The 18,676-nt window shown below is 39.4% G+C and overlaps 1 protein-coding gene across 3 annotated transcripts in view; it reads right to left on the reverse strand.

Annotated features, from left to right (window-relative positions):
* The window catches only part of SETD3 (SET domain containing 3, actin N3(tau)-histidine methyltransferase), a 78,182-nt gene that overhangs the window by 14,607 nt on the left and 44,899 nt on the right, over positions 1 to 18,676 (reverse strand). For all 3 annotated transcript variants that reach the window (XM_063090727.1, XM_063090726.1, XM_063090728.1), the window contains one exon: positions 263 to 321. In XM_063090727.1, the coding sequence (XP_062946797.1) occupies positions 263 to 321 (59 nt within the window). The remainder of the gene's footprint in view (positions 1 to 262; positions 322 to 18,676) is intronic.

Consider the following 18,676-nt stretch of genomic DNA (forward strand, 5'->3'; position numbering starts at 1 on the left):
TTAATCTCAAGTAGCATTTGGCTACCTCAACTAATCCCCTACCACTACAGGTTAATGGCAATTTCTAAATGGCTATTAAAATGCCGATACTTATCCAAGCTGCTCATTATAACTTCTGAAAGACTATTTCTGTTTTGATGCTTCAAATGGTCACAGTAGGTCACTTCTTAGCTGAAGCATTTCTCCCACTTCCAAGATCCCACATTCATTTAGAAACCACCCCTAACACTCACACACCCCTACCCCCACACTCCACACCAACCTGTAGTCCTCATAAGTGAAAGAATCCTTCAAGGGCAGTTTGTTGGCATGAGGATGGGTCTGGGAATTAGAAGTTTTAGAAAGCAGAGGTGAATAGAGAAAAAGAGAAAACAGAAATCAGTCAGCAGAATTTCATTATTTAGCTGCCTAACAGATCCTAACAAGAGCCAAATGAAGCAGGAGGCGTCCAGCCGCGCTACTGAGGGATCATCAAGCTATTATGCTCTCATACATCACTGTCAACTTAATTTGTTGTGCCCAGCAGCCGCCATAAATCTGCTTCTTCATATTTCGATGCTAGAACCCACAGACACCGTGCAAAATAAAATTTAAGGTGGACTGACTTTACAAAAGGCAGGCACACCCACGCCGAGAGTATGGGTGCGCCTGCCTATTGTAAAGTCTGAGCCTCCAAAGTTAGGTGTCTGACCTGGCCTTCCTTTGTATCTTACATAAATAGGTTCTAAATCTCTTCTTATGTCAATAAAAGGAACAATTAAAGGCTCTTTAATAAATGAAAGTTCTTTCATTTATCTATGACAAATCATTTGATGGGAATCAACTTGCTATGTACAAATGAATCATACACAGGGCAAATGTGGATCAAGTACAGAAAATAAAAAAGGTACAGTTTTATGAGATTATAAAATAAATTTTACAAACAACTAAGATAGAGATAAAATAGAGATCAGCATATTTAAATTTTACTATTTTTTTTTTCTGGACAAAAGAACACCTGATATCCAAAACTTCACACTTATGAGAAAATTTTATACATTTCATATTCTCTCTTCACAACGTCCCTCCCTTAGACCTTTCAAGCACTTAAAAACTTTATCTCAATTAAGAAATTAAAAGCTGTAACAGTATAATTTTAATCTTCAGTTTCAATTACAGTCTGATAGACAGATTGCAGTAAGTGATCAAAGGAACAAACGGTTCTTTCTGAGCTAGAGATGAAACTCTGTTGCGGCGGAGTCTCTGCACCACTGTTAATGTACAAAGCTCCACAGAGCATGCAGTTTTTACTCTGACGTGCTGGCATCACAAGTGCACTGTAATTTATCATCGCTCACTGTAATGTACTCCCTGGCACCGTATGCAGGAGAGTAGGGGATGAGGTAAAAGTAGCTCAAACCGTAAATCAATTAGAAAACAAAAGCTTGTGCTCAGCGCGCAATTTTAGGCAAATTATATATTACAAAGGGCTGCCAATTGGGGGTTAGCTCCCAGGTGCCTGTTCTCCCCTCTAGTCTTTAGCCCCATTTTAACCCTTTGGAAGAAAAGTCAAAATTCAAAAACATGTTCCCATAATTTTTTTAACATCCATTCAAGATAACAAAAATGCAATTAAAGGAGATATATTTTAAGTCAACATATAAAATAACATACTGCCCAGGGGCATTTTTCAGACGATACAGAAATATCAGGAAATACTATAGGAGAAAGGAATCAATAGCACAGTCAACTACGGCAAAGGTGCAGAAATCCTAGAGAACCAAAGCTTCTCACTCCCTTTGTAATGAATGAAATGCGAGGCTATGTTCCAAGAGTCCCAAAGACGTTTTCCATTTAATTATTGAACTTAACCACAACAGGGTTCAGGTTTCTCCTTACAAAAGTACAAATCAGCATATAAGAATTACCCCTTCCCCCAAAACTCATTTGATCAAAAGAAGTACCACAGAAAGACTTTGAAACTGTAAAGAAACAGAATTTTATTGCTAAAATAACCCTTTCACTTACAGTGAAATGAAATTTCACATTATCTTCTTGGCTGGGAACTTTGCACACCCGTCTCTTTTCAAACTCTAGGAGGTAAGAAAGTGCTGTTTTTGTTATTTTAAAATATTTTAATTCATTTAAACTGTGGAACTCCCTATAGTATTTTGAAAGTTGGTAAATTCCAATGCTAAATCCCGTAAGTACTGAAAATTTAACTCCCCACCCCAAAAGTGTGACTTATTAAATAGGACAAAAGATGAAAACTTCCAAAATTGGAATGCTAAATCTCAAAATAACTTCAGGAAGAATCTTCCTACACCAGAGTATCTTTCAATAGCCTTGGACCCTACAAAACTATTCAAACATAGGTGACCTCCTCAGGGACCAAACGGATGGAAAATTAACTCTCCAAAATGTTACCCTTCCTACTATTGATATATATTTCTTACCCAACATGTAAGTCCATGTTTATGGTCCTGATGAAGTCATAAAAAAACTCAGGAAAAAAAAAATGTTTGAATGCATTCTTCAGATTAATTTTGAAGATTATTTTGGCTGTAGGTTATATAATACTTGCAGAATCTGTTAGAAATAGTTGTTCGTATCTTCTTAAGAAATAGGGTGTGCCTGCTGTACGTAATTCTGGTGTAAAAAGCTATTCTGCCACTGACACGTGCACTAACAGTTATACCGAAGCAAAATGTGACACTGGAGAAAGGCAAGGACTTCCACTTCAACAGGGCTCGCACTACCGCGACACTATCGCCACCTACTGGCATCATGGGAGAGCAGGTCACAGTCATGGAGTTACTGAATAATCTCCCAGGGCAAGGCTTTTACAGCAACTTACTATAAAACCCAAACTGGGTCTTGAAATGGCTTGTTTCTTTATTCAAGTAAAATTTGGTTTATAAAAAATACCTATCCAACGTCTAAAAATTATTATATGGTAGTTTTACAAGGATTGTGAAATAGTCAAATATGAAAAGTGATTTGTATGTAAAAAATATTTAATTTTGAAAATAAATATTCTCACTTATTCTGAAAAAAAGAACAAGGAAAAGACAAATATCTATTCCAAATAATTTTCATTTAAGCTCTAGACAGAATGAGTTTAAAAACCATAAAACACCAAGTTTTTTCCCTGCTGAAGACCAAGTTAAGGTTTAAAAATGCATCTTTCAAAAATTATAATATTAATCTGAAGTTCCTTGATAGTTCCTAAAATGCTCTTAGGTGAAGGCATTTAAGCTTGTACTTTATAGAGAGGGTAACTGAGCTCTCCTCACTTCACGGAGCAACTCCTATAAGGGTTTTGTTTATCATGACAGCCTTTTCGATAGAAGCCATTCCCAACCTGAACTTTAAAATGCCAGCAGTAGGGCCTTTTTAGGGACTGGGGCCCAACAAGAGCAGGCAATGGGGTCTGTGAAGCACTAACCACCCCCAACCCCCATCCCAAACTCTGTAATAAATAAAGGCTTAGAAACTAGCCACAGATTTTCTGCAGATTTTTTAGGTGATTAATATTTTACTTTCTGGAGCATAATAAATATTAGAAGCTGGAGCAATATACAACTGCCGTAGCTCATAATCAGACTTAAAGCACAAAAGAGCTTACTTTTAAAAGAGGATTCTGGTTTCCCTTATGCCAAGCCAAGCAACCCAGTAGAGCACCCTTCCCATTCCTTTTCCCATCAAAAGGAGGCATTCCATGTGTGACACAGTAATATTGTACCTAGTACAAAATAATCACTGTGTTTGGGAGAGATTAATATCTAAAATTGTTTGTTTGGCTTCAATAAAAAGGAGCAATATTGCTAAATATGTAAGTATGACATTTTGCAGAATTTACCATATTGCATGGGTCTGGTAGCTATGCTTAAGGAAATTAAAAACCACTACAGTCAGCAGATTTGATTCTTATTAAAGTTCTGTCTTCAACTATCGCTCACATAAAACAAAAACAAACCAAGAAGAAATTTAAATAAAACCTATGGATTATAAGTCTTTGAAGATGAAAAAATGAACAATATTCTGGCTTTAAAAAATTGATTTAGCATGCAGCTTCTCTTTATAGTCCCTTGATAAAAATGAAATCTCCCTAACAAACACTTAATAAAACCTGTCAATATCTCTGGAAAGAAAAATGACACAAATGCATTAAGTATTAAATACCCTTGGAAAAAGTCACATATTCCATGAATTTTTGATGTACTATCTTGACATTAATGTAAAACCTTGATATTTATAATTGACAGATATTTAATAAAGTATAAAATAAGATGGCTGCTGTGCGGCATGCAAATTTTTCAGGTTGATCAGAAATGAGAGATACAGACGTGCACTTAAACTGAATAAACAGTTAATATGTGTTACACAAATCAGCTGCAGTCTTATTTTAAGCTCATACACCAAATCTTTGTGGAGAACCAAAATAAGCAGAATTCGCTATTATTTGAATTCCTAATTCAGAAGCATCTAGTGTGTGAAACAGCTTTGAGACATTAACAGCTCCACACAGGAACAAAATACATGTGAGTTAAGGTTTTTTTGTTGTTATTTAACATTTAATAATAAGCAGTTTTAAAATAAAGATAAGCACTTCCATAAATACATGGAGAGTATTCTCAAAACAATTCTCAAAAGAAACACATTTAACCCAAAGTGATCCAAAATGTTCTGAGGAGAAAAAAAAAAAGGATTAGAACACATAGACAGCCTCTAAGACACAAACACTTCTCAGAACCAGATCTTCTCTTTTATAAATAATACTCTTCCCTACCTAGACTGATTTTTATAAGGAAACCAAGTTGAATACATTAAATAATCATCCACAACGAGGCATTTAAATATATTAAAAGGAAAGTTGCTCAGTTTATAAAGTTATACCTAGCTTGTTCTGATTAAAAAAAAAAAAAAACACAATACGGTGCAAGTAAATTTTTCTAATTAAAATACATCTGGATTGTATTAAAAGGGATGGTCAGAGGTTAATTAGTTATGGACAGACACACCTAACTCTAGTGATGGTTCCATTTCACTTATTTCTACATGGATGAAATCAGTCACAGAACCTCACATTTGACCTTTTGGGGTAGATGCAATTATATAAGTTTCAGAAATGGGACCCCATCTCACATAATCAAGAGACCTCTGGTGCTTTCGGTAACATCTGAGAAACTCCTGGGTAGGACAGCCTGTGGAATCCTCCTAAAGCCCCTTGTGGATTCTGGTGCCCTAGCAAATATTATGTTCCTTGCAAACCAAAGAACAAGAGAAGCAAGAGACAGCTTCACTGACCCGTCCTGAAGGCCTGTAGGAAGGCCCCTCTTCCTCTGCCTCTTCAATGCATACTGCACAATCAGAGAGGGAAAGGGGCCAGAGGAAGAATACAAAAAGAGGGATCCCCTGAAGGAAGCAGAATGGAGGCGAATTGGGAGAAGAAAAACAAAGAGAAGAGAGCTGAATATTGAAAAGATGGAAAAGATGGGACACAGGAGAAAAATTTACATTAAATATCTTGAGATTCCTCTCTTTATCCCCAGATAAAGGCTAATTCGAAGCAGCACACAAGATAGCAAATTTCTAGTAGGTCGATCAACCCTTTTGCTCCTATTTTATTTCCTAAATGGATATAACACAGTTTAACAGAATGACAAATTGCAAAACATCTATTGAATCTAGAATTTAGTTTTGATAACCGTAAATCAGAATCAAAGCATTGTTCACATATTTGGCTCTTGAGGGAAAAAAATCAATTTTTAAGACTTTTATTTTTAAACATAGATTACATCCAACTCTTCAGGGAATTTTTCATCATATAGTTCTTTGAATTCACTCAATATGATCAAATAAAAATTTAAATACATCAATACACATTAAATTAAGATTTTCTGCTTTTCATTTGTTTTTTATATAACGAATATGTATTCTTATAATAAAAAATTTAAATTAAGAAAATGAGATTAGTGGAGAAATAACACTGTTTGATAAATTTATAAAATTACTTTAAGATGGAAGAATTGACTTTTTCCATTGGAAGACACTGAATTTATACTCTACATCCAGTTTAAATTTAATTAAAATTTGTTGAAACACTGCAAAAGATATGCCTCTTTAAAAACTTTTTTATTAGTATACCCTGAAGATGGACAATCAACTACGAACTAAATTTAGTCATAATCAGTTAACATTTTCGACTGCCAATTATTTATTCATTCAACCAATATTTATTGACTTAGAAAGAAAAAAGTTGAAGATAGGTTAGGACAAGAAATTCATTCATTTAACAAATATTTTATTTACTGAGTGCCTCTGAAGCAGAAGGCACAGTGAGGTGCTCCATGACCAGCAGAGGATGAGACACCATTAACATCCCCAGGGATTACTGCCTTGCCTCAAACTCAGACACGTGAGAGGTCACACTCGATCCCCCTTCTTCACAGCCACTTGGCCCACCCTGCAGGTGTCTCTGCTCTGAGTCCTCCCATCCTATTCCTGTCTTTTCCATGCCTGGGCATCCAACTAGCATTTCTTTTCCCTGTATGTAAGCTCAGTGAGGCAGGGACCATGTTGTCCTTGCACAGTGCCTCAGTCAAAGAAATTATTTCTCCAAGTGAGAGGGAAACACTTCTGCCCTTTTCCCTGGGACAGTGAAGGACAGCCATGACCTGGTGGACTTAGGAAACTTCCTTTCTAGATCTGTAATGGCCTAAATGACAGGTAAGATTATAGGAGGTGACAACTCCCCAAACCACCATAACTCCAAAGGCAATGACAGGCAGCACCAGCACTGGCAACCCCAGGGGACTCTGGTTTCCACATCCTCTCTAGGGAGCTCCAACCCATGTGGGCATCCCTGCCACACTGAGGCAGTTACCACAGGCTTCCAGAAACGCAGCTTTCCATTTCCTTTTCTTCTATGTTACTTCTCTTATGAGAGGATATTTTTCCATTACCTAGAAGGTCAGACAATCTTCTCATTTTTTTTTTCAAATCTATCTCTAAACACATTTGAGAAAGCCCTACTCTATTTTAAGAATCCAACAAGGAGCAAAAGAGACCACACCCACCAGTCCTCTGTACCAAACGGTCACCAAATTTTCCTCCTCCATACTCCAACTCGGTCCCAAGCATGCAGTGTGCACCCTCTGAAAAGGTCAGCCCAGCAACTGGCTGAGTCATCTCAGCAAATCACCAAGTCCCCTCAAGGCTCCATTTCATCATCTGAAAAGAGGGTCAGACAAGCCATTTCTATCTTCTTTTAGCATCTCAAATCCTGTGTTTCTTTGCCTTTTGACACTCCCCACCCCAACATCTCATCTCAATCTGCTGATTGACTTGAGGGCTCTATACCATTATTAAGACTTATTCTCTGGTCTGCAAAAAGTGAACTCAACTGAGTGCTCAATGCTTATTCAGAAGGTATATAAACTTGCAACTCCTCATTATTATCATTAAAGAAACTATAAACAGAATGTTAAAAAGTTATTGTTTTATAAGAACACATTTGCATCAAAAATAGCAGGTTAGGATTATTTTTCATTTCAGCTATTTTAGGTTTCAGTGATTCAGGAAAAAGATTTTGGACTCTGTTTAAATTAGTCAAGCTAGCCTGATCAGAGTCACCAGTCATTTATAAGAGGAGAGCATTATGACCACCATTATGAAACCAACTTCCTTTATAGAGTAACTGACTTTCAGAGCATGCACATAAACTCCTCCTGCCCTGGAGAAGGAATCATTTGGTATACAGGAAAGCTCTATGTATCTCCATGAGAGAGAGAGGAAAAGAGAATGGGAGAGAGAAGTAGATATTAATCATCATCATTAGCTAAGCACTGTGTGCAAGCTACTCTTTTGAGAACTGTTTGGGTATATTAAATTAATAACTGTAACTCCTATGGAATAGGCACTATTATTAGCTCCATTATACTGATGAGGAAACTGAGGGACAGAGATGCTAACAGTGTGCCTAAAGTTACCCAGTTAATAAATGATGAAAATGGGATGACAACCCAAACAACAGTTTTCTGGAGTTTACTTCAAGGCAAATAATTTGTTGTCCTACTTTTATAAATAACGGTAAATACATTTTTGCTTGGTGAAATTCTAGAAAAATGCTTGGTAAATATTCCTGTCATTTAAAATTTACTATTAAATAAATAGATAGATGATAGATAGATAGATAGATAGATAGATAGATAGATAGATAGATAGATAGATAGATAGATAGATAGATAGATAAAATTCACCATAGGGATATTGTAAGTGGCATTATAAAGTTTAGAGGAAGGCAATATTAGCAAAACTAAGACAGTGAATCTATTATTTCCCAAAGCACCAGAAAGGATACCATATTTAGTTATCAGATTTAGTTATGAGTCTTTATCTTCAGTCATAAAACCTCAAACCTGGATAGTAATTTAGAGGCCATCCAGACAAATTCTCTTCTTTATGCACATGGAGAACTCTGGTCCAGACAACACATATGTATCAAATACATGTATATATGAATGTTCCTTTCCTTGATTATATCTTAATGTAATCATTAAATATAGAGGCCACACTTGGAATTCACTTTCTGGTATTTTCTTCACTAGAATCATGCCACACTAGCATCCCAACAACTTCCAATACTCCATTATGGAATTCCTATCATTTTCATGATAACTCCAAACAGCCTCTAAGACACCCCGTAGCTGTATCAATTATTAAACCAGTACATCTCCAAGTTCTTACACTGGCACTATCTTTTTGGCTACTTTCAACTCTCCTAGTTGTCATATTGTTAGGGAAATGAAGTTTGGTTCCTTAAATATTCTGCCTTTAAGCCTGAAGAAAGTTGAAGAAGTCCATGAGTGGCTAGTGAGAAATGATCTCCAGGGATGCACCACAGAATCTGACAATACATATATATTTGACTGTCTGGGGTTCTGGTAAAGATGGCCAAATTCTGATGTAATAAGCCCATCTTAATGATTAGTAGGACTACCCAACTTGGTGGGCTTCTGAGACACCCACATTCTCAGAAACATCATACGAATCCACACATCACATATACTACTTTGCCACCAGGTGCCTTGAATTTACTTTTGTAAATCCCACTGATAAGGAAATCTAGGCTAAAGGTTCCTCCTGCACCATGACCAGCTGCTTGGTCACAAGAAGGTGAGTGAGGACTCAGGCCAAAGCCTGTGCATCAGTGAAGCCTCCTGCATCAGTGAAGGCTCAGTTCTGCTGAGCGACATGGGTGCACCAGGCGCCCAGGTGTGCAGAGGGTATGTGGATACCAGCAAGTTGCAGATGTACTGGCTCCACTTCCCCATCCCAGGAAATCAATAGTTTGAAGGGAGCATAGTTTCTGGAATATTCCCACCTTTTCTCCTTTTCCCATGCTTAAAGAGTGTTTTTCAAAATAAACCAATCAAATAGGAAATCCTTAACATTATTTCTCTGAGTAATTCTAGGTAGAGCAAAATTACAAATGTTCTTACCTAGGCAGAGAAGTACAAAGGCCTTTGAACAAGACATAACAAAACTTCTCTTTTTGTAATATAAAGTCACTGATAAAGAGCTATAGCTCTGAAAAATATAAATAACCTGTTTGTATCTTCTGAAAAGGGAACTTTCAAACACATTACTCTGAGATTTGAAAACAGAATATTTAAAAATTACTGGTAAAATGCCCCCAATAAAACTGCAATGAGCTGAATTGCAGGGTTATAATTTATTAGAGTTAAAATAGAAAGTTATTACAGTAAATCATAACACTCACTTGAATAACCAAATGTAATTTAAAATGTCCATGTCTTTGGGTAGAGTAGCTGAGAGTTTTCTTTTTGATTAAGCAAAATTATTGTATATTCACCTTCAGCTGATAAAAAATTCCCTCTCTCTCATTTCACTAAGAGTCCAAAATAGAAACCAGAACTCTCTGGGCATTGTTCTACAAAAAAAAAAAAAAAGCAGGCTCTACAATGTCATCAGTACCTGCTGGCTATTTCCTCACTAGCATTAGACTTTCTTGGGGGAAAAAAAAAAGTCATAAAGAAAAATTCTTCTGTAAAGTGTTGTTAAAGTTAGACTCTGCCTTTACACTGAACATGGTATAAAGTCCAGAAGAAGAAAGGAGTAAGGCCAAATTGTACAAGGAACTTACCAATTTTTAGCTAGTTTCTGTCTTATGAGAACAAGCCAAGTCATAGACAAGTAGTATAAGATACAAAATGCAAGTCTGACTACTTCCTTTTCCATAAAAATTATACTTTGTTTTATATTTTCTTAATGAAATGCTTTACTGAACAATAGTTATGAAATAAATTTCACTCTTGTTTTTTCCAGAGGAAATACTACCCCACATCCCAAAAGCAATACCATTTTGCTTGAGCACTCAATTTCTGGAAACAAATTTTCAATGAAGAAATAGCTTAACCAGTGCATATCTTTTAAGCACTACCTAAAAACTGATTATTATTAAATTGTTCACTTGGGACAGAAAGCAAGAAATCCAATACATTGACTTGAGGCATCTTTTGATATAAGAAAACATTTGACTATTGTCATAGATGAGAAAAGCTTTCAGAACTGGGTTTTGAAAACCAGACCAGCTGACTCCTAACCCAGAGCTCAGAAGCTCAGGAACACTTGTCTTCAGGAGACAAGAACGGCAATGTCAGAGAAGCTCAGGGAAGAAAGAGCTTGAAGGGGAACATGAGCATGAGGGAGGGTGAGGAGTGGCTAGTGAGAAGCCACTGGCTTTGCGAGCTGCTGGAGGCTGGAGGCCTCCCAGAGGGCATTTCACTGGCAGGGCAGTGAGAAGGCTCTCAAGTATGGAATATTCTTGATAAAGGTTGTGATTAAATGTAGAAGATACACAGGACATTATCTCAGAGGCATAAGGATGGTCTGTAAACCAAGAGGATAAAGCCAGGACAAAAGGAGAGAATGAAAATGAAGGGACAGTGCGCAGAGCTGGGTCAAGTTCCTGACCCAGGCCATACAGCTCCCAGGGTGAGTCTTCTTCAGAGGGAGAAGAGGAGGTGAAGACACAAAGGACTCTGAGATGGAGACAAAAGCAAGTGGAAGACGTTCTTGTCACGTGCTCTTGGCTTGCTCAGCAGGGTAGAAACGAGGGAAGCAGGGGAGCAGCTGAGCTGAGGAGCCTCTAAGACAACGCCCAGGGAGATGAGAGGGAAGGCAGTCAGGCATGACTCCCACCCCTCCCGGCTCTAGGGAGACTTGGCCACCATGCTGACTCACCCCAGAGCCAACTGCCACAGCATCTGGACACTCCTCATGATGCTCCAGAGCCAGGAGCACAAGCTAAGAACAGGGATAGAGGGGAAGACATGGGGTTGGCAATGATCAGTATGCAGCACAGTCGAGAGTGAGGAATTTGAGAGGGCTATGGAGGGAGCCCCCAGAGGCAGGAGGGCAAGTCAGCCATAGGGAGGCTGATGGGCCATGATCACGGCAGGGCCAGTTCCACTTGAAAAGCTCTCTACGCTTTTAAATTAAACTGCACCAGACAAAAAGAAACAGGACTAGAAATCATTTCCATGTGGATGGTTAATTGCTGCATTACCACACAAAAATAACACTGCACCAGGTTTGCTGAACTAATGAGTCTTACTGTCTACAAAATGAAAGGGTAGCAGACTACCTTTCCAAGTTAAGCAATGGCAAGCAGTGTGCATACCTTGATATTTAGCTCTCCTAGAGCAGGAGCCACAGGGGCTAAGCACATGCGAGAACAAGAAAGGCCTGCAAGTGAATGTCAGGAGCTGCCATGTGGCCTGGCAGAGCACAGGGTTAGAGCACCTGTCTGCCTATGTGCAAAGCCAGTGCAAAGCTCTGAACAGGGGTGCCCTAGAGCGAGAGCCTAGATTTTTGTGCTCAGAGGAACACTGTTAGCAAACAGTAAGCATGCAGTAAGTGTCAACTATTACTATCCTTTAATTTCCACCATATTTGCTTTGTGTGTGTCAGCTGCCAAGGGATGGTCTGACATTAAACCTGGTACTGGCAGATGCCTTGCTTCAGGCCTAGAGATGGACCTGGGTCTCCAGGTTAGTCAGCAGCAATCCAGCTCCCTCTTTTGTAAGACATAAAACAATGTGGAGTTTAGATTTAGCCTCAAATCACTCAGGTTGTGGAAGATGGTGTAGAAGAAAACCTCTTCCTAAACACTTAATGAATCTACGCAAAAAGGAAAAAATCTGTTTTCCCATCTGCACTTCCTGACATATATAATAAAGTGACATTTTCCAACATAGGTTTTTCTAGATCATTAGCTTTGCCAATTAAGACTCTGCTCAGCAAAATGACCATTATTTTTTCTATTCACCTTTTGATTTCTAAAAAAAACAAGTTGCAAAATCTGGAAGTAATTTTGAATTATTTATCCCTGAAAAAACTTGATGTGGAAAACAGCCCCCTTCCCCCCATTTCACAACTTCCCAGATTAAAATAATTCCCCCCTTCTGCTGACTCACTTAGCCGAATCCTAAGACAAAGTTTCAGATCCCTCTTCCTTCCAACCTTCACGTGACCTCCAGTGACCTCTGAATTTCTAACAAATGCAGTCTACAAAACACCACATGGCACTTGCTTTCATACCATGTTCAACTGCTCTCGAGTTGCTTCATGGCATTCACTCATTCGCTCACACATTCAACATTTATAGAGTGCCCACTCTGAGTGACATGGAAAAGAAGGGAGCACGGCAGATCTGGACTCTGCCCTCACGGAGCTCCCTGTCTATCTGGTGGATGGCAGATGTGGACAGTCACAACAGGATGAGAGCAGCAGGGAAACAGGATGTCAGGGGCATCTAGAGCAGGGAGGGGGGTCTAGCTGGGAAGGGTTAGGCCTAAAGGCTGAGACAGGATGGGAGAAGGGGCCGGCAGAGGCAGCCCTCAGCACTCCCGCTGGGCCTGTCAAGCTCCAGGTGCTGATAAATACGACGGCCAATTCTGTGTTCACTGCCGCCACTTCCTATTCTCCCCAGAAGTCACAAACTTAGTTTGGAGGAAATGTACGACACTGTCCATCTTGTGGTGATCACTGACCAATGTTTAGATTTCCTTTTTAATTAACCCTTTATGTTGTTTTGTTTTGTTTTGTTTTAAAAAAGAGGTGGTATCTTCAAGGTGGGAGCACATTTAAATTAATATCAGAAGAGCAGCCACACTGAGGTCAGGAAAGCAGCTTGCAGCATTGGGTATAGGATCACCACGGCCCCCTCTGTGCCCACTTAAAGCCATGCTCAGCCAAAGTGGGCAGAGGCCTTGCTTTCCATCTGTAAGTCCTCTCCCACACACAAACACACCCCAACATGCTGCACTCGTGTCTAATGATAAATTAGGTGGGGATGGCAGGTAGAAGCAGGCTGTGATGTGTGGGTTCTGACTCCGCAGAGTGGCTGGTCCCACAGGGAGTGTGGGGGAGAGTTGGGCCTATGACTTCCTCGTCACACTCCTGTCATGGGTTTATGCTAACCTTCCCAAGTGGGGTTGTTTTACAAATTAACCTTTTAGTTTCAAAACTAAAGCTAAGTACTTCAAATTATTCACAGTAACTTAATGGTGCACATGATGCTGGCACAGAAAACATACCTTTGGATTACTCCACTAGATTGGAAAATGCCCACTGAATTTTAGTGAAAATAAGGCACCTATCACATGGATAATCAAAATAACCACATCTATTAGCCTCCTAACTATGCTTAAAATACGTGTCCATTAAAAAAAAAAAGACATAATAAAATAACTAATATTTACTGTGCTACTCTTGTGAGCAAATATGAAAACTGTAAAGTAAACTATATCTGCAAAAAAGTAGAGAAAGGATCAGGTGTTAAGAAACTTTTAAGAAAGGTTTTGGTCAATCTCAGAAAAATAATCAAAGTAGAGTAGCTATAAGTTCATAGAAATTAATAAAGGAAGTAAAGTCATAGAAGTGGTACAATTTTATCTTAGATGCACTGAAGCATATTTCTGCATCTTCATCACCGCTTTAATCCCATCCAAAAGCTTCACTGATCTGCTCTTCAGCCCTCCCGAGTGTCTGCTGTGTGCAAGGCACTGGGGCACACAATGAGTAAGATGGTGTGCCCACTCTCGAAAAGCTAATGACCTCGTAGCAGGTGGTCTAGATGAGCAAAACATGACATGTTACACCAGGACAAGTCACATGTGTTGGAATTACAGACAAGAGGCTGCAGACATTGTCAGGAAGACAGAGATATGGCAATGTCTTACGGAGGAGGTGGCAGTGAGTTAGGTCTCTAGAGAAGTTTTTTCCATGCAGGAAAGTAACATGTCCCAGACAGAGAGTACCAGATATGGCAGTGGCAGAAGGAAGGGTTTGTTTGGGAAAGTCGAGCAGCTGAGGTCTGCAGAATCAAAAAGCGCATGTAGGCAAAGTAGTGGGTGAAAAGGTCAAAGCTGATGGAGTCCGAGCACAGGAAGTCCTGCAGAGCGTGGCCCAGTGCCCAGAGCAGGAGTGCTGCAGACAGTCTCAGCTGTGTCATCCTGAGCAGCTGCTATAAGTCTGGTCTCAGTTTCTTCACACGAGAAGTGAAGACAGTGCCTACCACCAAGGTTTGCTGGCACTTGAGAGGCATCAAGTTAGTTTCCTTCCAGGAACAAGGACTTAGTAGACACTGGTAAATTAATGGAAATGATGGAAGAGGGTCTTCTTCAAGGAAAGTAATCTACCAAAGGATGACTCAAAATGGGGAGGAAATAGGAGAATGGGGAAAGAGAGCCCTGTGAGGTTTAAGAATCTGATAATAACCATAGGCCTGATATGGCAAGCAACTGAGGGTGAACCACCAGCAAGAAACTAAACCCCTGAGGAACGGAACCCTGCTGCCAATCATGCGAGTGAGCTTGGAAGCAGATCTTCCTCAGTTAAGGCTTCAGATGAGACCACACCTTGACTACAGCCCTTTGAGAGACCCTGAAGCACGGGACCTAAGTAAGCCATGCCTGGATTCCTGGCCCAGACAAACTGTGAGATAATAAATGTGTATAGTATTTTAAGCCTCTAAGAAACAAAGAGTTTTTTTAAAAATTATGAACTTCTGGGTGCACTTCTCAAAAAAATGCACACAAGCACATCACACTCCATCAGTCAGGACTGGCTAGGATTTGCCACGGTAAAGTGTCTTCAAACCCCCATGTGCTGTTTCTCCTCCTTTTTTCTTTTCTTCTTCTTTTTAAAATCTTCTTCCTTTTTCCCTGCAAATACGTTCAGTTCCTCCTTTCTGCAAGGCAGAAAGGCACTAGCATTTGTGTGTCCTGGGTCCTAGAGTGCTGATGCCGAGGGGCAGAGGCACAGCTGGTCCGCAGTGGACATGCAGTGAGGGAGAAACAGTAAGGGAGGGGAAGTAAGTGACAGAATAAAGACACCTGGGGTGTTACATTCCCGAGAGGACAGGTAAAAAGGGTTGGCCTGGACAATGAAGAAAAGTGAGGAAAATGAGGATGGGTGAAGGTGAGGGGAAATTTTGGGATGGCATGTAAAGAAGCCAGGGAACTAAAGATGGGCAGAGCACCTCAATTCTTCTCAAACCAGAGGCAAGAGACTTTGCTTAGAGTAAGAGGCATTTGGTCTTTTTTATTATTAGCATTAATGTAGTGATATAATTTCTTGTCCCTTTTGTCCCCATTTATGCTCAGCAATCACATAGTCACATAAGAACTAATATTCTATTTCAGTCCCAAATGTATGGCTTTTGGACATATCCAAGCTCTTTGAAACACATGGTATGTACTCTGAACAAAAACACTGGCTAGTTTAAAATGTGCTGAATAGGTCTTCTACACTGGTAGCCTTAAACAGAATCAAATCCAATACAAAAAACCATCTGAATCTCTTCAATTTCCAAAGTTACTTATGAAAATCAGGCAATTTTAAGGCCTCCAGAAGGCCTACCTTATATGCTTAAGGATTTATTTTGGTGTCTTCAATTCTACACACCTGTTTTCGTTCTTAGACACAGATGAACACTGTGAAGCACAGAGGAAATGGTAAGGTACTCTGGAGTGGCTCCAGCAGTGGCACTTACGATCCCCAGGCCTACAACCCAGGGTGCTGTTCTCCAGGTTGGGCTGCAGCCTGGCCTTCAGTCCAGACCTACAGGTCCAGAGAGGAGAGCCCAGGAAACACCATGTTTAACAAGTTTCCCAGGTGACTTTGCTCACTTGAGATGAATCCAGGAACTGGGTTCAGTGCTGGCTGACACAAAGGAGGAGAATAGTGAAGATCTTCACTATCTGATTAAATCCCTCCCCGCCCCTACACACACAGATAAACACACATAGGAATAATGGAAAACAGAGTCTGGGAGAAGCTGAATTTAGCACTAGAGTTTCTGACCCCATCTCTGTCCAGATCTGCCCACTGGAGATTCTAGGTCACTGAAACACTGTCAAACAGAATAAATGAAACTTTAACTTTCCCCTCTATGCTAGCTTATATTTTCTAGTATTTTCTACTGTGTGTATGACTTATAATTTTAAAAAAATATATATTTTTTTAAAAAGGAAAAAAGTCAAAAAGGTCTATGACACTAGTGCCATATTACTTTTTCCTCAGGATAGCTAACACACTTTTGACCTAACCTACAGATAAAAATGTAATCGAAATTCCCCAATGTTCATCGCAGCACTCTTTACAATAGCCAAGAGTTGGAACCAGCCCAAATGTCCATCATCAGATGAGTGGATACGGAAAATGTGGTACATCTACACAATGGAATACTACTCAGCTATAAAAACGAATGAAATACTGCCATTTGCAACAACATGGATGGACCTTGAGAGAATTATATTAAGTGAAACAAGTCAGGCACAGAAAGAGAAATACCACGTTCTCACTTATTGGTGGGAGCTAAAAATTAATATATAAATTCACACACACACACACACACACACACACACAAAACCGGGGGGGGGGGGAAGATATAACAACCACAATTACTTGAAGTTGATACCACAAGCAAACAGAAAGGACATTGTTGGGGGGGGAGGGAGAAGGGAGAGAGGTTCTGGTGATGGGGAGCAATAATCAGCCACAATGTATATCGACAAAATAAAATTTAAAAAAAAAAAAAAAAAAGTAATCGAAAGACATTTATTAGGTGCCAAACATTAGGCTGGGAACTGTGGTAACAAAAATGAAGAGAGTTTGTTCTCAGCCCTCTAGGGGCTCAAAATGACCCTGTTAAAGAAGAAATTAGTGAAACAAAGCAGGTGACTCGTTAATGAACGACTGAACTTCTGAATATGCCAAGCAGTGAAGAGGCGCACAGATTCTGAGCTTCTGGCCCACAGACCGCTTTCTTTTCCCACAGTAGGTCCTCCAGGGCCATCAGACCTGCTTTATTACACGGTGCTGATGGTCACAACTTAATGGCTTGAGAACTAATCACACCTATTTTCAGTGAGCTGGTCACTATGTGCAGAAAAGGGTCTGACTGAGGCAAGTCCTGAATTTCACTATTATCCAAATCAGCTCTAACAGTATCAAGAAAGGTAACAATTGACATTTACTGAGTGCCTACTATGTACTAGGCACATAAAATGTCCTAAGCATTTTTATAAGGATCAACAAATTTAAACCTAACAGTAACCCTGTAAGATAGGTACTACCATCACCCCCAGAAAAAAACTTGCCCCAGGTCACCCAAATAGTAAGTGAAAGAGATTCTAAAACCCTTCACCAAACCACCTCAAGTGCTATCTCTATACAAATATAACACATTCATAGCAAGAAATTAAAAAAAAAAAAAAAAAAAAAAAAAAGGCGGGGTCCACAAAGTGGCTCCCTTACATTTTTGTGAAGATTTCTACTTCACAAAGTACTCTTATACTTCTCATATAATCTTCCCAATACCAACATAAAGCAGTTGAGGCACCCCCATTACTAGATGGGGAAACTGAGGCTAAGTGACCTTCCATCCCTTCAGTTATTTAGAGGCGGAGCTGTGACCCAAACCCAGGAGTTCTGATTTCAACTCTATGCTCTTTCTAGTGCACACCATTCACATGCAGATAAAGGAGCTCCTGGTGGCCCCAAATAGCAACATATATTAGTAAGGATTTTAAAACAAGACCTGAACATCTAAAACTAAATCAACTGATACCCTTGCCAGGGTCAGTTTCAACAGCAGAGCAATTACCATCCCACAACACACACTGGACAAGGAGATTTTCCTGTCTGATCACCATAAAGCCATAAATTCTTATTTAAAAGTAGACTTTAACAGAAGAACACCATGAGTCTGCTCAGCATGATCATGAACACAGACGAGAGTTTCCATAACAACATTTCTCCGTCACTATCCATTCTGAATGTCAGCTGCCCACGTGTTCTATTTCTAAAAGTATTTTTCCTAAAATAAATAGATAGATAGATAGATAGATAGATAGATAGATAGATAGATAGATAAAGTATTTTTCCTTTTCCTAACTATCCTAAAATGTCCCAAGCTATTTTTACTAAGATTCGTATATTTAAATGGTCAGTTTTTATGGAAGACCTCACAAGTAGAAATACAACTGAACTACAACGAAAAAAATTAAAAGACAAATTCCCTGTCTGGCAAATGTCCAGTTAATCATGACACTTACGTGCAAAGCAGCAGGCAATAGTCCTGATAAAAACTAACAGCACA

Source organism: Cynocephalus volans, chromosome 3 (genome assembly GCF_027409185.1).
Source record: "Cynocephalus volans isolate mCynVol1 chromosome 3, mCynVol1.pri, whole genome shotgun sequence".
Taxonomy (NCBI): domain Eukaryota; kingdom Metazoa; phylum Chordata; class Mammalia; order Dermoptera; family Cynocephalidae; genus Cynocephalus; species Cynocephalus volans.